Raw genomic sequence first — 17420 nt, 5'->3', positions numbered from 1 at the left:
CAAAATGAGTATTCTAAATTTGCTTGTAATATTTTATCTCTACGTGTTTTGGTCACAGAGTAGTGCCCATCCTTTGGATACGATAATATTTAAGGAAAATGTAACAACAAATTTTTTGGAGATTTATATACCAACTGTGAACTCAAATAATGAGATTTGCAAACGACATAGCTTGTTTGTTGCCGAAGAAGTCAAGAAATATACGCTTTGGGCCACAGAAAGTAAGTTTTTTTAACATTATCATATTGTATGCAACTAGTAAACTTTCTGCATATTTTTATATAAATCGGAGTAAAATGCGTAACACTAAAGTAATGCCCGTATTTGGATACAATCCATTTAAATGTTTTTGGTATTTTACAATATTAAATAAAAATGCCTTTAATAACATTACCCATAATTCGTAACTTCGGCGTTATCTAACTGCCCCACGAACTACCTGGGCACATTAATCCCAAGTATCTGCTGCCCCATCGCCGAGAAAGATGGGGATTAAGTCTCAATGACCGGAAATTCCAAATTTGATTATAGTTGAAAGTAAGAATATACATATTTTTAGTTATTCACTTTAGTTGAGGACCCTTAGGCTAGCGGGGACACATGAGCGAAATCCAATTTAACCTACGTAATATTTTTTCACCCATTTTTCACTAATTTATTACCACCCTAATAATTTTTCACCACCAAACCAACCTTAAGGAGAGCGATTCTGCTAGCTTAAGATTCAAGCTAGCAGAATTCAAAAAAGAAACTTTTTGTTGATGGCATAGTTTTTCACCCATTTTTCACTAATTTATTACCACCCTAATAATTTTTCACCACCAAACCACCCTTAATGGGAGCGATTCTGCTGGCTTAAGGTTCAAGCTAGCAGAATAATAAAATAAAAAATCTTTTTGTTGATGGCATATTTTTTCACCAATTTTTCACTAATTTATTACCATCCTAATAATTTTTCACCACCAAACCAACCTTAAGGAGAGCGATTCTGCTGGCTTAAGATTCAAGCTAGCAGAATTCAAAAAAGAAACTTTTTGTTGATGGCATAGTTTTTCACCCATTTTTCACTAATTTATTACCACCCTAATAATTTTTCACCACCAAACCACCCTTAATGGGAGCGATTCTGCTGGCTTAAGGTTCAAGCTAGCAGAATAATAAAATAAAAAATCTTTTTGTTGATGGCATATTTTTTCACCAATTTTTCACTAATTTATTACCACCCTAATAATTTTTCACCACCAAACCAACCTTAAGGGGAGCGATTCTGCTGGCTTAAGGTTCAAGCTAGCAGAATTAAAAAAAAAACTTTTTGTTGATGGCATATTTTTTCACCAATTTTTCACTAATTTATTACCACCCTAATAATTTTTCACCACCAAACCCCCCTTAATGGGAGCGATTCTGCTGGCTTAAGGTTCAAGATGAGAGAATTAAAAAAAAAACCTTTTGTTGATGGCATATTTTTTCACCCATTTTTCACTAATTTATTACCACCCTAATATTGTTTTACCATTAAACCACCCTTAAGGGGAGCCATTCTCCTGGCTTGCGGTTCAAGCTAGCAGAATTAAAAGAACATATTTATAATATACCACAGTGTTTTGCTAGGTTTTTACGAATTTATTACCATCCTAGTACTTTTTCACCCCTTAACTACCCCTTGTGAAAAGTCAATAATTGTGTTAGATTAGAATTTAAGGAGACATTTTTTTTCAAATTTACTGTACACTACTTATAACTGAAATAAAAAAGTGTTTTGTTAAGTTTATACTAAACTTTGACCATCCTGATAATTTTGCTCCCATAAACCTATTCGAAAACTTTCCTACTAGCTGAATATTTGAACCAGCAAAATAAGAAAAAAACGTATTTTTGAAATACCTCAATACTCTGCTCAAGTTTTTACTAATTTATTACCATCCTAGTAATTTTTCACACCTAAACTACCCCTTGTGATAAGTCAATAATTCTGTTAGGTTAAAATTTAACGTGAAAAAAATCTTTTTTTACAATTTCACTATCCTCTACTTATAACTGACATAAAAAAGTATTTTTACCTTGATAAGTTTTCATCTCGAAACCAATCTTATTTGGAAACGTTCCTGCTAGCTTAATATTCGAGCCAGCGTAATTTAAAAAAATTATTTATGATATACCACAGTGTTTTGCTAAGTTTTTACGAATTTATTACCAACTTAGAAATTTTTTATCCCTCGACTAACCCTTAGTGGAAGTCAATAGTTCTGCTACGTTTAAATTAAAGGTAAAAAAGTTTTGTTTTATAATTTTACTAAATACTATTTATAAATAAAATAAGAAACTCTCTGGTTAGTTTTTATTAAATGTTAACCAACTTCACCAATTCCACTATCTACACATTTTATCTGGTTGAATGCAAAGCAAATCTTTTCGGAAATATGAGATACTACATTATTATGCTAGATTTGTACTAATGCATTACCATCCTAGTAATTTTTCACCCGTCAACTACCCTCTATGAGGAGTCAATAATTCTACTACGTTAACATTTAAGGTGATAAAAATCTATTTTTATAATTTTACTGTATTCTACTTGTAACTGAAAATATAAATTGCTTGCCTGGTTTTTACTAAATTTGATCCATCCTTATAATTTTTGACCCCCTAAGCCTCAGTTAATGAGAAACATTCAACAAGGTACACATTGACGCTAGGTGAATAAAAAATCTTTTTGAAAACACAAGAGTGCTCTGCTAGAATTTTACTATAATTTTACCAGCCTAGTCATGTTTTTCTCAACTACCCTAATTGAAAAACATTTTCAAATGTTATTCTATACTAACTAATATTTATTTTTTCAATGTTTAAATATTAAAAATATGAAAACACTTTATTCCAAAAACTATAAATTTTACCTGTTTTAAAAAATTGACTCTGATTCGAGTCGTATTACGTGGCTAAGCGAAATCGAATCGTTAGTCCTTTTTATGAATATAAAATAACTGAAATCAAGTTGAGTTGTAGTAAATACAATGGAATTTTTATATTTAACAGAATAAATTACCAGGTAAGAAATATTCAAATTGAAATAATTTTATTACGTCTATTACATTATTTATCTGATTGTAAAGAAGGGTCGTCGGGACCGTGCGCACCTATTGTTAAAAGATTTGTATTCATTAGGTAGATGAAAATTTGAAAAATATTTTAGGTATTTCATATTTTAATATTATTTAAATAAGAAGAGTATTAACGATTGGTCAAAACATAATTTTAAGATTAGGTGTATAACATAAAGAATTTATATTGGAAAACATTTTAGGATATAAATATTTTAAGTAGGTATATTCAAATGAGACCGAAGTTACCGGTTGGTCAGAACAGCTGATATAGATTATTTGCGTAGTAAAATAAATTTATATTAGCAGCATTTTAAAAATTTAAAGATATTTGTATTTTAATTCTTTGTCGATTTTTCATTCATTGTCAGTTGAATATAGGTAAAAATTAAAGGTTATTACAAAAAAATATTAACTTATTTATTTTGTTTATGGAAATGTTTGAAAGAATCGCCCACGGAGAGATCTGGTTTCTCGGCACAATCCACACACTCATAAATTGAGTTTTTTCTTATTTTCAGGATAGGGCATACTCTGCATCTTTTCGTTTTCGTTTCGCGTTTGTCCGATTTATTAGCAATTATTTATAGGTAAATGTTCGCGTGCGATATTCCGTCTTTCTTTGCTTTTTTATAAATTAATTTAAGAATTAATTCTAACCTTGATATCGTCTTTTATGTCTTTTGTTTAGTGTTTTGTTTAACACTAAGTCTAACTTTTCACTGTACCATCGATTCATCTAGCGATAATTCTATAATTCTTTTACTGGATAACGCAGAGCAGTCATTTTATTATTAAAAAGTCTATAACTGTTCTTATTCTATAAAACCGATCTTCAGGAATAATATTAGGTCGCATTGGATTATGGATGAAGATTAAGCACCTTAAAATTATAAGAAAAAGATCTCTTCCGATGTTCTGCAAAAAAGATTTTAAGTTGAATAGTGGATCTGTTTTCCAATAACCCTCCAATCTTGAAATTCGTATGTGTCAGTGTGGAAGATAATTCCCATAAATACTAGAAATTCAAATAAGGAAAGTAGTTTACATCTTTAAATGCTAGAATTTACACAAACACCAACTTCACCAACTTTTTTATATGCTAACCTTGCAATATTGTTGCTGTTTTGTACATTGCCTATTTTTTAACAAAATTTTACGACTTAAAAAGGGATCATTCCCGTGAGTTGGCTGTATATCATATAGTTAAAAAACCGAACATTGAAGTAAAACACTGTTGTGATTGGTATATTTAATTAAATTTTAAAAATCCCAAAGGATTAAGTTCAAAACGTTTTCGGACTTATCAGTCCATTTTCAGTGAAATTTGTAGTACTTTTAGTAAGTAATTATAGTGTATTTTTATGTATGAGAGAGTAATAAAATAATAAATTATGTATGCAAATCCCTAAACTGTTGATACGGGTGACTTAATGAAAAACAGATATTTGTCAACAAGTTTACAGAAGTATATAGGAAAACAATTTTAAATTGAGTATGACCACCAGGTATAAAGGTTGGAGCAGAATAGAATACAATAGTTGTGAGGGTTACTAATCCCTAAATAAGGTTGCCAGTGTCGGAGTGATGGAGGTTAACAGGTACTAATGAATTTGCAAGAAATGTAAGATGTTTATTTTATTGGTTATATATAACCAATAAAAGTTTAATAAGTACCTACCTATTTGCAAAATAAAGTTTAATTCTTTAGATAAAATAAAACGTTTTATTTTATCTGAAATGAGTGCATTCCACGAAGTAAGGGTTTCAACAATCAAACATTTAATTCTTTAATTCCAGGAATCTACGACAGTAATTGACTAGATAATTACCTTCTAAACTAATTCCACAGAAAATGTGATAGTGGGTTTTTCCATTTTGTAGGAAGGTCCAAGTGGCGTATTCAAAATTCTTAACAGTTCACTAAAAGTAGGTACTTCAGTTGCAAGGTGCAGTTTATTGTGTATACTAGTGTTATGGGAAATTTGGAAGTGCCGTGTAAACGCCGAAAAATTGGTCCTCTAACAGTTAACGAAAAAACATTAATATTTAATTGTTTTAAATCATTTACAGACAAACGTTTATGTGAAAGTGTTGATGAGACCGTTGAGTTAGTTAGCAGTACACTTGGTGTTGGGAAATCTACGATTTACAGAGTTATTAAAGAAGAGAAATGTGGTAGTTTTCAAATGCCACGTAATGCTCCAGGGAAACCAAAATTTCAAATAGAATATCATTTTAAAGAAGGACTTCGACGGAAAGTGCATAAATTCTTCTTTAGACAAGAATTTCCAACATTGGATAAAGTTCTTGTCTCAGTTCGAGATGATAAGGATTACCCAGAAATGAGTCGAAGTACGTTATGGAAACTTTTAAAAGAAATAGGCTTCCGCTGGAAAAAGAATCCCAGAAAGTCTATTTTATTAAAAAGAAGCGATATTGTCATATGGAGAAGACATTTTCTAAGAACCATAAAGGAAATGAGAAACCAAAAAAGAAAAATATTTTATCTTGATGAAACATGGATCAACGAGGGTCATACACCAAATAAATTTTGGCAGCATAAAACTGTTACAAGTCAAAGGCACGCTTTTGTAAATAACTTATCTACTGGTTTAAACCCACCATCAGGAAAGGGACGCAGGCTGATAATAGTACACATTGGCAGTTCAGACGGTTTTGTTGAAGGTGGTTTATTAACTTTTGAATCAACTCGTACCGGTGACTACCATGAAGACATGAACGCTGATGTCTTTCAAGAATGGTTCGAACAAATGATAGATCTTCTTCCTAAGAACTGTGTAATAGTAATGGATAATGCAAGTTATCACTCCAGACTTATAGAAGGACTGCACACAACCAAGTGGTTAAAAAAAGACTTGCAGAATTGGCTGAGTTCAAAAAATATTACGTACCATCCCGGATCTATAAGAAAGGAACTTTATTCGTTGTGTGCCCTTCATAAAGAAAAATTTAAAAAATACGAAATTGATGAAATTGCCAAAAATCGTGGAATGACAGTACTTAGATCCCCACCATATCATTGTGAATTAAACCCGATTGAACTGGTATGGGCACAGATAAAGAGTGAAGTTTCAAGAAAAAATACCACTTTTAAAATTCATGATGTTAAACAGTTGTTTTTGGAGGCCGTAAATAATGTAAAACCTGAAAACTGGGAAAAGGCAGTAAATCACACTATTAAAGAAGAGGAAAAAATGTGGAAGCTGGACAATATTACTGATAAAATGATCGAGCCAGTTATTATAAATCTTGGTTCTGAAAGTTCATCTTCTGAATCTGATTTGGATTTGTAACAAGTAGCTGTAAGTTTTATATTAATATTTTTATTCATCTATTTAACATACCTTAGACGGTTTTAAAAACTCTTTTTCTCTTTTGTAATTTTTAAAAATTAAAAAAAATGTGAATTTTTTAAAACCCTTTTTAATGTAGGCCAGTCAGTTCTAATATAGTGTGTGATAAAAGAGGTCACTTTTGTTTACATACACATAACACTTTATAACACTGAAATAATTCATTTATTTTTTACAATTATTCAAAGTAATTTTTCAATTAATCTTGAGCACGCCCATGAAGTGGTCGGAGCTACCAGTTAAAATTATGCTAATTACTCTCTCGTTCATAAAAAAAAACTATAATAAGTAATAGGTAAGTAGTAATTTTTAATTAAATATACCAATTATTACAACAGAAGTGTTTTTCACACACACACACTCGCACACACACACCGTGTAAATGTATTGAAGTATTTTTGAAAAAACAAATTTATTTAATTTTTGTTAAAGGGGTAGTAAGGGGTGAAAAATTACTAAAGTTGTAATAAATTCATAAAAATCTAGCAGAACACTGTGGTATATCATAAATATTTTTTTTAATTCTCCTAGCTTGAACCGTAAGCCAGCAGAATCGCTCCCCTTAAGGGTGGTTTGATGGTGAAAAAATATTAGGGTGGTAATAAATTAGTGAAAAATGGGTGAAAAAATATGCCATCAACAAAAAGTTTTTTTTTTGAATTCTGCTAGCTTAAACCTCAAGCCAGCAGAATCGCTCCCATTAAGGGTGGTTTGGTGGTGAAAAATTATTAGGGTGGTAATAAATTAGTGAAAAAATATGCCATCAATAAAAAGTTTTTTTTTCTGAATTCTGCTAGCTTGAACCTTAAGCCAGCAGAATCGTTCCCATTAAGGGTGGTTTGGTGGTGAAAAAATATTAGGGTGGTAATAAATTAGTGAAAAATAGGTGAAAAAATATGCCATCAACAAAAAGTTTTTTTTTTATTTCTGCTAGCTTAAACCTTAAGCCAGCAGAATCGCTCCCATTAAGGGTGGTTTGGTGGTGAAAAATTATTAGGGTGGTAATAAATTAGTGAAAAATTGGTGAAAAAATATGCCATCAACAAAAAGTTTTTTTCTTGAATTCTGCTAGCTTGAACCTTAAGCCAGCAGAATCGCTCCCCTTAAGGTTGGTTTGGTGGTGAAAAATTATTAGGGTGGTAATAAATTAGTGAAAAATTGGTGAAAAAATATTACGTAGGTTAAATTGGATTCCGCTCATGTGTCCCCGCTAGCTTAAGGGACCTCTTTAGTTGCAAGTATTACGGTATAGTTTTGTCCGTTGGTGTTTAACTTTTAAATGGCGAATCTAACGACTATGTTTAGTCAAATGGGAGACATTTTATTAATAATTAATGAATATAAATATTCAACGGCCCATGTCTCCAAAGATGGAAAAGTTAGATGGCGATGCATCAAAAAAGGGTGTCAACAAAAAGCGTACACAAAGAAGGTGATGAAAATTACGTTTCTTGAAAAAGCATCGGTGGAGTATAATTACGCTCCAGATATCCACGTTGACCGACAAATTTTTAGTAATTCTACAAAGAGGAAAGCTGTAGAAGATATATGTGAAAGACCTTTAAAGATTGTCCACAAGGAATTGAGGAAGGAAAATTTCAGCAATTTACCGCTGACGAAGAAAGACATTTCTTGCATTCGAAGAAATATCTATATTGCAAGACGAAAATCCACACCATCATTGCCGAAGTAGCAGGAAGAAGGTCTACAAGTGTTAGTGAACTTAAATTTAAAAACAAATACAGGTGAAAACTTTTTATTATCTACGAAAAATAATTCCGCAATTTTTAATTGTTTCACAAATCTTTACTTTTTGTGTAATGTAGATTCTTTGTATGTAGATGGAAGTTTTCAATACTGTTCTAAATATTTTTGTCAGATGTTTACTATACATGGCTACAAAAATGGTTTTTGTGTTCCTCTAGTATTTTGTTTGTTAATAAATAAATCACAGCAATCGTACAAAAGTACTTTTGATACATTAATAACAATATGTAGAGATTTGAATTTAAATTTCAAACCGAAGCGAATAATTTCTGATTTTGAAATAGCAATTTAAAATGCAGCCAAGTTAGTGTGGCCTGACATTATTATTTTTTGTTGCAAATTTCATTTAACACAAAATTGGTACCGAAAAATTCCAAATTTAGGTTTGTCTTCGGAATATAAAAATCAAACTCTTATTGGAAAATATTTAAAATTGTTTTTCGGCATTTCTTATTTAGATCTAAATGATGTTGGTGAGTTTTTTTCTGATGAATTTTTTAATATTCTGCCAGAAGATGACAGAGTTTTGCAATTTTGTGATTACCTAGTTGATAATTATTTAACGGAAGATTCAACATTTCCCCCTTACATCTCTTATATTTACTACAAACGGATGCGAATAATTTCACTCGAAATTTAACGAATGTTTTCATAACTTACATCCTGACATATTTAAATTTACATACATTTTGTTAAATTTTCAAGCAGGTATATGTGAAAATTAGAAATGCACATAGATTCGAAAAAAAAAAACTTGATAACACGGCAAAAAGAAAAGTTGATTTTATTGAAAATAGTCTATATAATAATAGTCTATATAAATCTTATAAATGAATATTACTCGAATCAAAACATTACTAAATTAGACTTATTAAGTGAGTTTGCAATTATTATGCAGCTAACTTTTAAAATCTAAAATATAGTGTTCACTCTTACTTATTTTAATCACTAATCAGACATTAGAATTAAGCACTATTATTGTTTAACTGTAGTTTTTGTTATTGTATGTAAGTCAATGTAGATTTATAAATAAACTCTATTTGATTATATTGTTATACTTTCATTATTTAATCATTTAAAACTTTTCCTCATGCTTTGGAATACAATAAAGTAAAATAAAAACTGTATGTTCTTAAAAATATTAGCTAAGTACCTAGGTAGCGTGGGGCAGTTCGTAGTAGCTTTTAATCCTACTATAAAACTAAACTCACTAAAATCTAGGTATCGTGAGGGAGTTCGTAGTCGCCCCATAATTTGAATGGAAATAAATATGTTAAATCTTCTTGTCATTTCATACCAAGAAGACCTACAGTGACATATGGAGCAGAAAATTGGATATTAAACAAAAGATACCAGAGCAGAATTCAGGCAGCAGAGATGAAATACCTCAGAAAAACGATAGGAGTAAAAAGAACTGATAAAATCAGAAATGAAGAAATAAGAGAAAGACTCAAAATCAAACCGATACTCGACTCAATCAAGGAGAAAAAATTAATATGGTTCGGACATCTAACCCGGATAGACAATAATAGACAAGTAAAAAGAGTGTGGGACGCCAAACCAATAGGGAAGAACAGAAGAGGAAGACCCCTTAAAGAATGGAACAGTGACATCTCGCAGATACTGCAGAGTAAGGGTAAGACTTGGCAGGAATCAACACAGATGGCATCCAATAGGAAGAAATGGAGAAAGTTCGTTAAGAGCTAGGACACCTCAGAAGACTGTAAATTATTGTAATTTAATGAATTGTATTATAAACGGCCCAACACCGAAAGGTACAAATGGGTCTACTGATTAAGTAAAGTAAAGTATTAAAACCCAAGATTATTGCATCTGGCGTACTAAAGATTTTTTGGAACAAATTGTTATACAGGCATTCATAGATGGACTACAGGATGTTGAGGATTACATCACAAAATACTAAATGTAGCACTAATCTCATTTCAGGAGTATAAAGACGAAAAAGTATTTGTAGATCTCGCCCAAAATTAAAAGAAATGAAAAAAGTTATAGAACTGTTTTCTTGTGGCACGTATACGTTAAAAATGATGTTTATATGGACTAAGCCACAATTGATTCTAACGAAAATTACATTTTTAACTAAAAATGTGATTTTTCGAATTCCACTCCGGAAATCGTTTTCAAAAAAAAATATTTAAGAATTGTATTAAAAAAGTGTATAACTGCCAAAGTTGTTGAAGAGGTCATGACTTCATAACACTTTATAAGTTCTAACTTTTAAAACTTCTAACACTTCTATTTCTTATTTTAGTGTTAGATTCAACCACAAAATTTCCCAGTGGCTTTCTTGCTGGTACAAATTACGACTTCGGAAACTTCGACGAATGTATCAAAGTAAAGGCTCCATATCCTGAGGACCAGTTTTACGGAAAATATTGTTTGGTGAAATTTACTTTGAAGCCACCTTTATCTATGCATCTGAAGTCTAAAAATGATACAAATACACGCCATTCTAATTTAACGATGTGGACTAAAATCGATGTAAGTAATTTTTATATAAACTATATGTTTTCATTGGATTTGTTTTAGAATTAGAAAAAATAAAAGAGCGTTATTCTTCTTCTAATTTTTAATCTCTAACAAATTGGGAAACAACCGATTTTTCGTCGTCGATTTAACAATTTATTAGGGTGATATCTAAGCGAGTACTTCGTAAATGTGAGTAAAATATAACACCAACTATTTTGTCACAAGATACAATTTCCTATCTCCCCGATTCAAAAATGGTCTCGAATTCAATTTTTCTAAGACCAGTTGATAAATCTGAACTGATCCAAATAATCAATAGTATCAAAAGCAAATCTTCCTGCAGTACTAATGGACTATCCATAAACATTTTCTTAAATCTCCCAAAAAATGTGTTGGAAGTTCTTGTCTTACTAATTAATGATTTTTTTGAAAAAGGTATATTTCCAGAGTACTTAAAGACAACCATTATTATTCCTCTTCATAAGGGTGGTAAAAAATCGAATGCCTGCAAGTATAGACCTATTGCTTTACTACCGGTACTATCCAAAATCCGTTCTCGTTGAAAACAACATTTCATCATAACATCAGTTCGGCTTTTTATCTAATAAATGTGCCAGTGATGGTATGTTTTCTGTACTATATGAGGTTTACCATGAGGTTATTTCTTTGAATTGGTTCTAATCTTACTTGGGAAATAAGAAACAACTAGTTAAAGCAAATTATACTAACTCTAGTCAGACACTAATTTAAAAAACGATGGAAAAATTTTTCTTTTAGCTCATGGTACCAGTATCACCTGAAGAAACTCTAATATTGCAACTCTTCATGCAATCTTAACTTCTGATCTGCTTAAAATAAAAACCTGGTCCGACTCTAATTTACTCTATTTTAATGTGGATAAGAGACAGTAGCGCTATCATATAAAGGAACTTTTTAACCTTTGCTTCTTAATAACAGCCAGATTAGTATGATTTATTCTGTAAAATTTCATTGTATTTTTATAGACAGCAAACTTATCTTCTTCTTCTTCAAGTGAAAAGTTCATTTGATGTACGTCCGTACCATTCTCTCAGGTTGCGCAGCCATGACATTCTACGCCTCCCTATGCTTCTCTTTCCTTGGATCTTTTACTGCATAATCAGTTGAAGCAAGGTGTATTTCTCTCCACGTGTAATATGTCCAAGATATTCCAATTTTCTTGTTTTAATTGCATTTAAAATTTCTATTTCTTTATTCATCCTTCTCAGAACCTATTTGTTTGTGACGTGTTTTGTCCAAGATATTTCCAGAATTCTTCTATACAGCCACAGCTCGAATGATTCCAGTTTTTTCATTGATGTCGCATTCAAGGTTCAAGATTCCATTCCATAAAGCAAAGTCAAAAAAATATAGCACCTCGCCAACCTAACTCTTAGTTCCAATTTTAAATCCCTTGTACATAGTATACTTCTCATTTTGTTGAAATTTGCCCTATCCTAGATTTTGATCTCCCGAAAGCAATTATTTGTGTAGTTAATCATTGTTTCCACATATGCATATTTGTCCACTTGTTCGATGTTGGTTCCGTTTATTAGAAGATTCTCGTTATTTCTTTGAGTTTTCGATATTCTCATAAATTTCTTCTTTTTGACGTTCATTGTTAGACCGTACTCTTCTCAATACTCCGCTATTCTGGTCACAAGTCTCTGAAGATCTTCAATATTTTCGGCTAAGATCACAGTGTCGTCCGCATATCTAATGTTGTTAATGGGAACTCTATTTACCTTTATTCCAGCTGTTTCACCTTCAATAGCGTTTTTCAGGATCTCTTCGGAGTAGGCATTAAAAAAAATTGGCGAAAATACGCATCCCTGTCTCACTCCACGTCTAATTTCAATTTCTTCTCACAGCTGTTCGTTAACACGTACTTTTGCTCGCTGTTTATAGTATAAATTTGATATGATCCTGAGGTCGTTGTAGTCAATCTTTTCAGGACATTCATTAATTGTTTATGTCGTACTTTATCGAATGCTTTATTATAGTCAATAAAACATGCGTATATATCTTGATTGACGTCCAGGCATCTTTATATCAGTATATTAAGTAAAAAAAGAGCTTCACGCGTTCCTAGGCCTTTGCGAAAACCAAATTGTGTATCATTAACGTCTATGTCCAGTTTGTGATATATTCGGTTATGTATGACTTTTAGTAGTAACTTTAACACATTAGACATCAAGCTAATGGTGCGGTAGTCGCTGCATTCTCTCGCGTTTTTCTTTTTAAGGAATCAAATATAAATTGACGTTAACCACTCTTTGGGTAATATGCCTGAACTATAAATTTGGTTCAAGAGTGTCACTAAAACATCAATGTGCTTCTCATCTAAAATTTTTAAGATTTCTATGGGAAGCATATCAGGTCCCACTCTTCATTGTTTTTAATGCGTGTAATATTTCTTCTTTTGTAATATATGGACTTATTTCTTCTGACGTTAGTTCTATGTGTTTCAGATCTCCTCTTTCATCATCAAACAATTCGTCGATATACTCTGCTAATCTTTGTACTTTCTCGTCCGTATGTGTTATAGTAGTCCCGTGTCTATCCAGAATTGCACGAGTGGAATTTTGTTTTTTTTAGTCCTGCCAGAACTTTCTTGTGTAGGTTAAACAGATCATATTTATTTTGAAGGTCTTCGATCTCTTTGCATTTCTCTCCAAAGTATTTTTCTTTTGCCTGCTTTATCATCTTCCTGATCTCGTGGTTTATCTATGTGTATTTATTGTTGTCTTTGTTTTTAAATTGTCTCCGTTGTTCCATTATATTGAGTATACACTAGAGGTCCCACTAGAGCTCAATCCTTTTGATACCGCAAGTATCTGGGATGAGTGAATTTTCCCATTAGAGAGAGTGTGAGCCGTATGGCTAAATCTGAGAAATATCATGTGATTTTGTTATGGTAATGAAGTCCAAGTGATAACTGGGTTAGTGCGTAGTCTGATATTTTACGCATTTTCGATAACTATCGCGTTTTCTGTCACTCTATAGAGTTTATTCGTTTTTTAAAATATCAAGCTTTTATTCGACTAAGAATTGTAGAATCTTGTGTAACGCTAGTTTCTGTATTATGAACCATAACTTTTAAAATTTTATGATTTACAGATTTTAAAACTTTCTTTTTTGTATAATTGTCATATTTTAATTTTTTAGGATTATCTAAAAGATCCGTCGAAGAATCCTCGTAACGTGATTCCTTTCGCCTTTTGCATTCCGTCCAGCTGCACCAACTTAGACTTGCAGAAAAGTCTGATGGAAGTTGCCAGCAATTTTAATGAACAAGTTCAACATCTAGTAGATGTGGAGGTTGATAAACTTACTTGCCAAGTTCAAACTTATAATTCGAAACTGGATTCTGGAGACGTTTTGTTTATGTGAGTTCATACAAAATTTTCCTTTGCTAAAGTTTAGTGCGCGGGTAAGGAAAAAGGCCCCGAGGAAAGGGTTTATTTATTATTAATAAATGCCAATCTCTGACTAATTAAGATTTTAAAGTGTAATGCGCAGATTTATAGTTGCCGTATTTTAGCTACAAGAAATAGATGAAATGGTTGTTTTGAAATTTTACTGCAGCATGATGGATTTTATAAAATTTTTAATATAGAATATTATCTAATATAGAATCAAATATTATTATTGAATAATTTTAAGGTTTTGTTTTAAATATTGAAGGGTGACGTGCTTTTTATCAAGAAATTTTTCCTTTTACCCTATGACGGCCGATATGTAATTTAGATATGATCAGTGGGCCTCAAACAGTGGGGCGTTAATATTTAATTCCGATCGCTTGAAAAGTAAAAGTATTTAATTTCCTGTATTTTATGTTCAGTAATAATATTGGATTTTACTGTATCAAAGGCAAATAAAATAAATATGTATTTACAGGGCATGTTAAATACTTGAAATTATTTGTCGAAATCAAATGTTTATCAAGGTCTCTATTTTTCCTTTTGTCAACCATTTTCCATCCACTCCTGAATGTAGGTCTCTCCCAATTGCTTCCATCTTTCTCTATCTTGCGCCAATCTAATCCACTGTTTGCCTGCCACTGTTCTTATGTCATCTACCCATCTTTTTTGAGGTCTTCCCGTGCTTCTTGTTGTCGTCCTTGGTCTCCATTCTAGAATTCTCCGTGTCCACCTTTTGTCATTATATCGGGCTACGTGACCTGCCCAGCGCCATTTCATTTTTGCAATTTCTTCCACAATATCCCTAATCTTCGTTCTACGTCTTATCTCGGTGTTTCTAATCTTGTCTCTTAGTGATATTCCAAGCATGATTCGTTCCATTACTCTTTGCGTTGTTTCTAATTTTTTAGCAGATTTTTTGGTAAGGTCTACTGTCTCCAAGCCGTAAGTACAAACTGGTAGTATGCATGTGTTATACACCTTTTTCTTTAAGTTTGCAGGAATGGAGGTGTTTTTCAAGATATATGCTAATTTGCCGAAAGCGCCCCATGCCAGTTGTGTTCTTCTTTTAATTTCAGCATCTTGATTTGGTTTTCCTAGTTTGATAACATGACCTAGATATACATAATGTTCTACATTTTCTATGGTATGATTTTGTATTGTTATATTTGTCTGGTCTCAGCTCAGTATTTTTGTTTTGTTGTAGTTCATTTTTAAGCCTACCGCTCCTGAAACTGCATTTAATTGTTGTAACATATCATTTAGTTCTTGGATATTATCGGCTATTAAAACTATGTCATCTGCGAACCGCAAGTGGTTTAAGTATGATCCGTCGACGTTGATACCCTTATTGTTCCATTCTAGTTTCTTAAAAATGTCTTCTAGAGTAAGGGTAAATAGTTTGGGAGAGATGGTGTCTCCTTGTCTTACTCCCCGTTGTAGTCTTATGGGATTAGTTTTTGTGCTTTCGTCCAGCTTTATCTGCATGGTGGCATTTTCATATATGTTTTTAATTATGTTAGTGTATCTTGAATCTATACGTGCATTTTCTAGAGATTCAAGCACTGCCCATAATTCGATGGAATCGAATGCTTTATGGAAATCGACGAACGCCATATGAATTGGAACATTATACTCGGTGCATTTTTCTATCAGTGTTCTTACGGTGTGCAAGTCGTCTATGGTACTAAAATGTTTTCTGAATCCAGCCTGCTCGATAGGTTGATAGAAATCGAGCTTATGTGTTAGGCGGCTGGTTATGATTTTAGTTAGTCTCTATAAGTCTCTATTTTGCGTAAAGTGAAAATTATACGAACGGTTTTGCATGCAGTTAAATTGGAAAATACTTGCCAAGTTGCTGGTATGTCCAAATTTGAATAAAATACATCCAAGACTTTACTTTCTGCAGACACCGTATTAAATATAACCTTGAAACAGATTGGCACTAAATCACTTCCGAGTTTTCACCAAAACAAAATGTTTAAACACGTGTGTTCCAGTAATGAATACCAAAGCTATTGAGAGTATGCAGTGCAGTAATTAGACCGAAGGTACTTTATCGATTAACTAAAACACACGACAAAGTCCGAATTGAATAGCCCGAAACACTTTTTTGTTACTTCTTTTTAGAAAACGATTTGTCCTATTCACTGTCTGATATTTCACTATCAGAGTCGTCACTATGTGAATTGTCTATCCAAATAATTAGTGGTCGGACCTTATTTATAACTTGCTCGGTTTGAAAAGACTGAACGATTATGTCTTCCGATTGTCTAATATAATTTTGCCATTGTTCTGCCTTTATTTGTTTTAGCGATTCTTTCCATAAACTAATGACGCTATCGTCATCTGTTGTTTTGGATGCATGTTTATCATAAAAAATTTGGCTGTACCCCAAACTAACTCAATTGCATTATAGTGGCAATGGTAGGGCGGAAGTCAAAAAACTTCATGGCCGTATTTAAGAGCCATTTGGTCAGTAACAAATTCCTTTTGAATTTTGTGCTCTCCACACCTTTGAAGTAAATCGACTTTTAAAAATATGTCACTGTGATAAATTTTCTTTTATGTCAACCACAACTTTATTTCTTCTTTTGTCCAGGTGCTTGAAGGAAATCTTTCATCTACTCTTGAGTAGTATGATGCATTATCCAACACTATTTTGGATGGTCGCTCCAATTTTATTAACAAATTTTCTTCAAACCATTCTTCAAAAATATTTGCATCCATATTTCCATGGTAATTACCTGTATTCTTTGTGGACGAAAAAATTAAACTAGCGTCAGGAATAAAACCCTCATCATTTCCAGCATGAAGTATAATGTAGCGTTTACCGTTACCGGAACGACTAGAAGAATAACATTTCGTGGTGCCATCTTGCCAGGATGATTTTGACATATTTCCTTTAGCAAAAATCCAAGTTTCATCTAAAAATACAACTTGCCTCGGACTATCAGACGTTTTATTGTTAATGTATTTTCTTAAAAAATGGCACCGTTTTGAAACAACATTAGAGAGTTCACACAATACTTGTCTATTATTTGTCTTTTTATATCAAAAACCTAAATGTTTCAGCACTCTCCACAAATTTGTTAAACTAATATCACACAGTTCCTTGTCTTTTATTTTTTATAACACAGCACTAATTGTTACATGTTCTTTGGCTTTATACATATTATATATAATATTTTTAATTGCAAGTATAATTGACTGGTGCAAATCTAAAGTTTTTGGATGTCGACGAT

At 32.0% G+C, this 17420-nt stretch overlaps 1 protein-coding gene across 1 annotated transcript in view; it reads left to right on the top strand.

Annotated features, from left to right (window-relative positions):
* Nucleotides 1-17420, top strand: part of LOC140440730 (nose resistant to fluoxetine protein 6-like) — a 76086-nt gene continuing 58666 nt past the window's right edge. Inside the window, exons 1-3 of the mRNA XM_072531107.1 lie at nt 1-221; nt 10518-10747; nt 13922-14142. Of these exons, the coding sequence (XP_072387208.1) occupies nt 5-221; nt 10518-10747; nt 13922-14142 (668 nt within the window). The 5' untranslated portion in view covers nt 1-4. The remainder of the gene's footprint in view (nt 222-10517; nt 10748-13921; nt 14143-17420) is intronic.

This window comes from Diabrotica undecimpunctata, chromosome 5 (assembly GCF_040954645.1).
Source record: "Diabrotica undecimpunctata isolate CICGRU chromosome 5, icDiaUnde3, whole genome shotgun sequence".
Lineage (NCBI taxonomy): Eukaryota > Metazoa > Arthropoda > Insecta > Coleoptera > Chrysomelidae > Diabrotica > Diabrotica undecimpunctata.
Note: the sequence above shows the minus strand (reverse complement) of the source record. Positions and strands in the feature narration are given on the sequence as shown.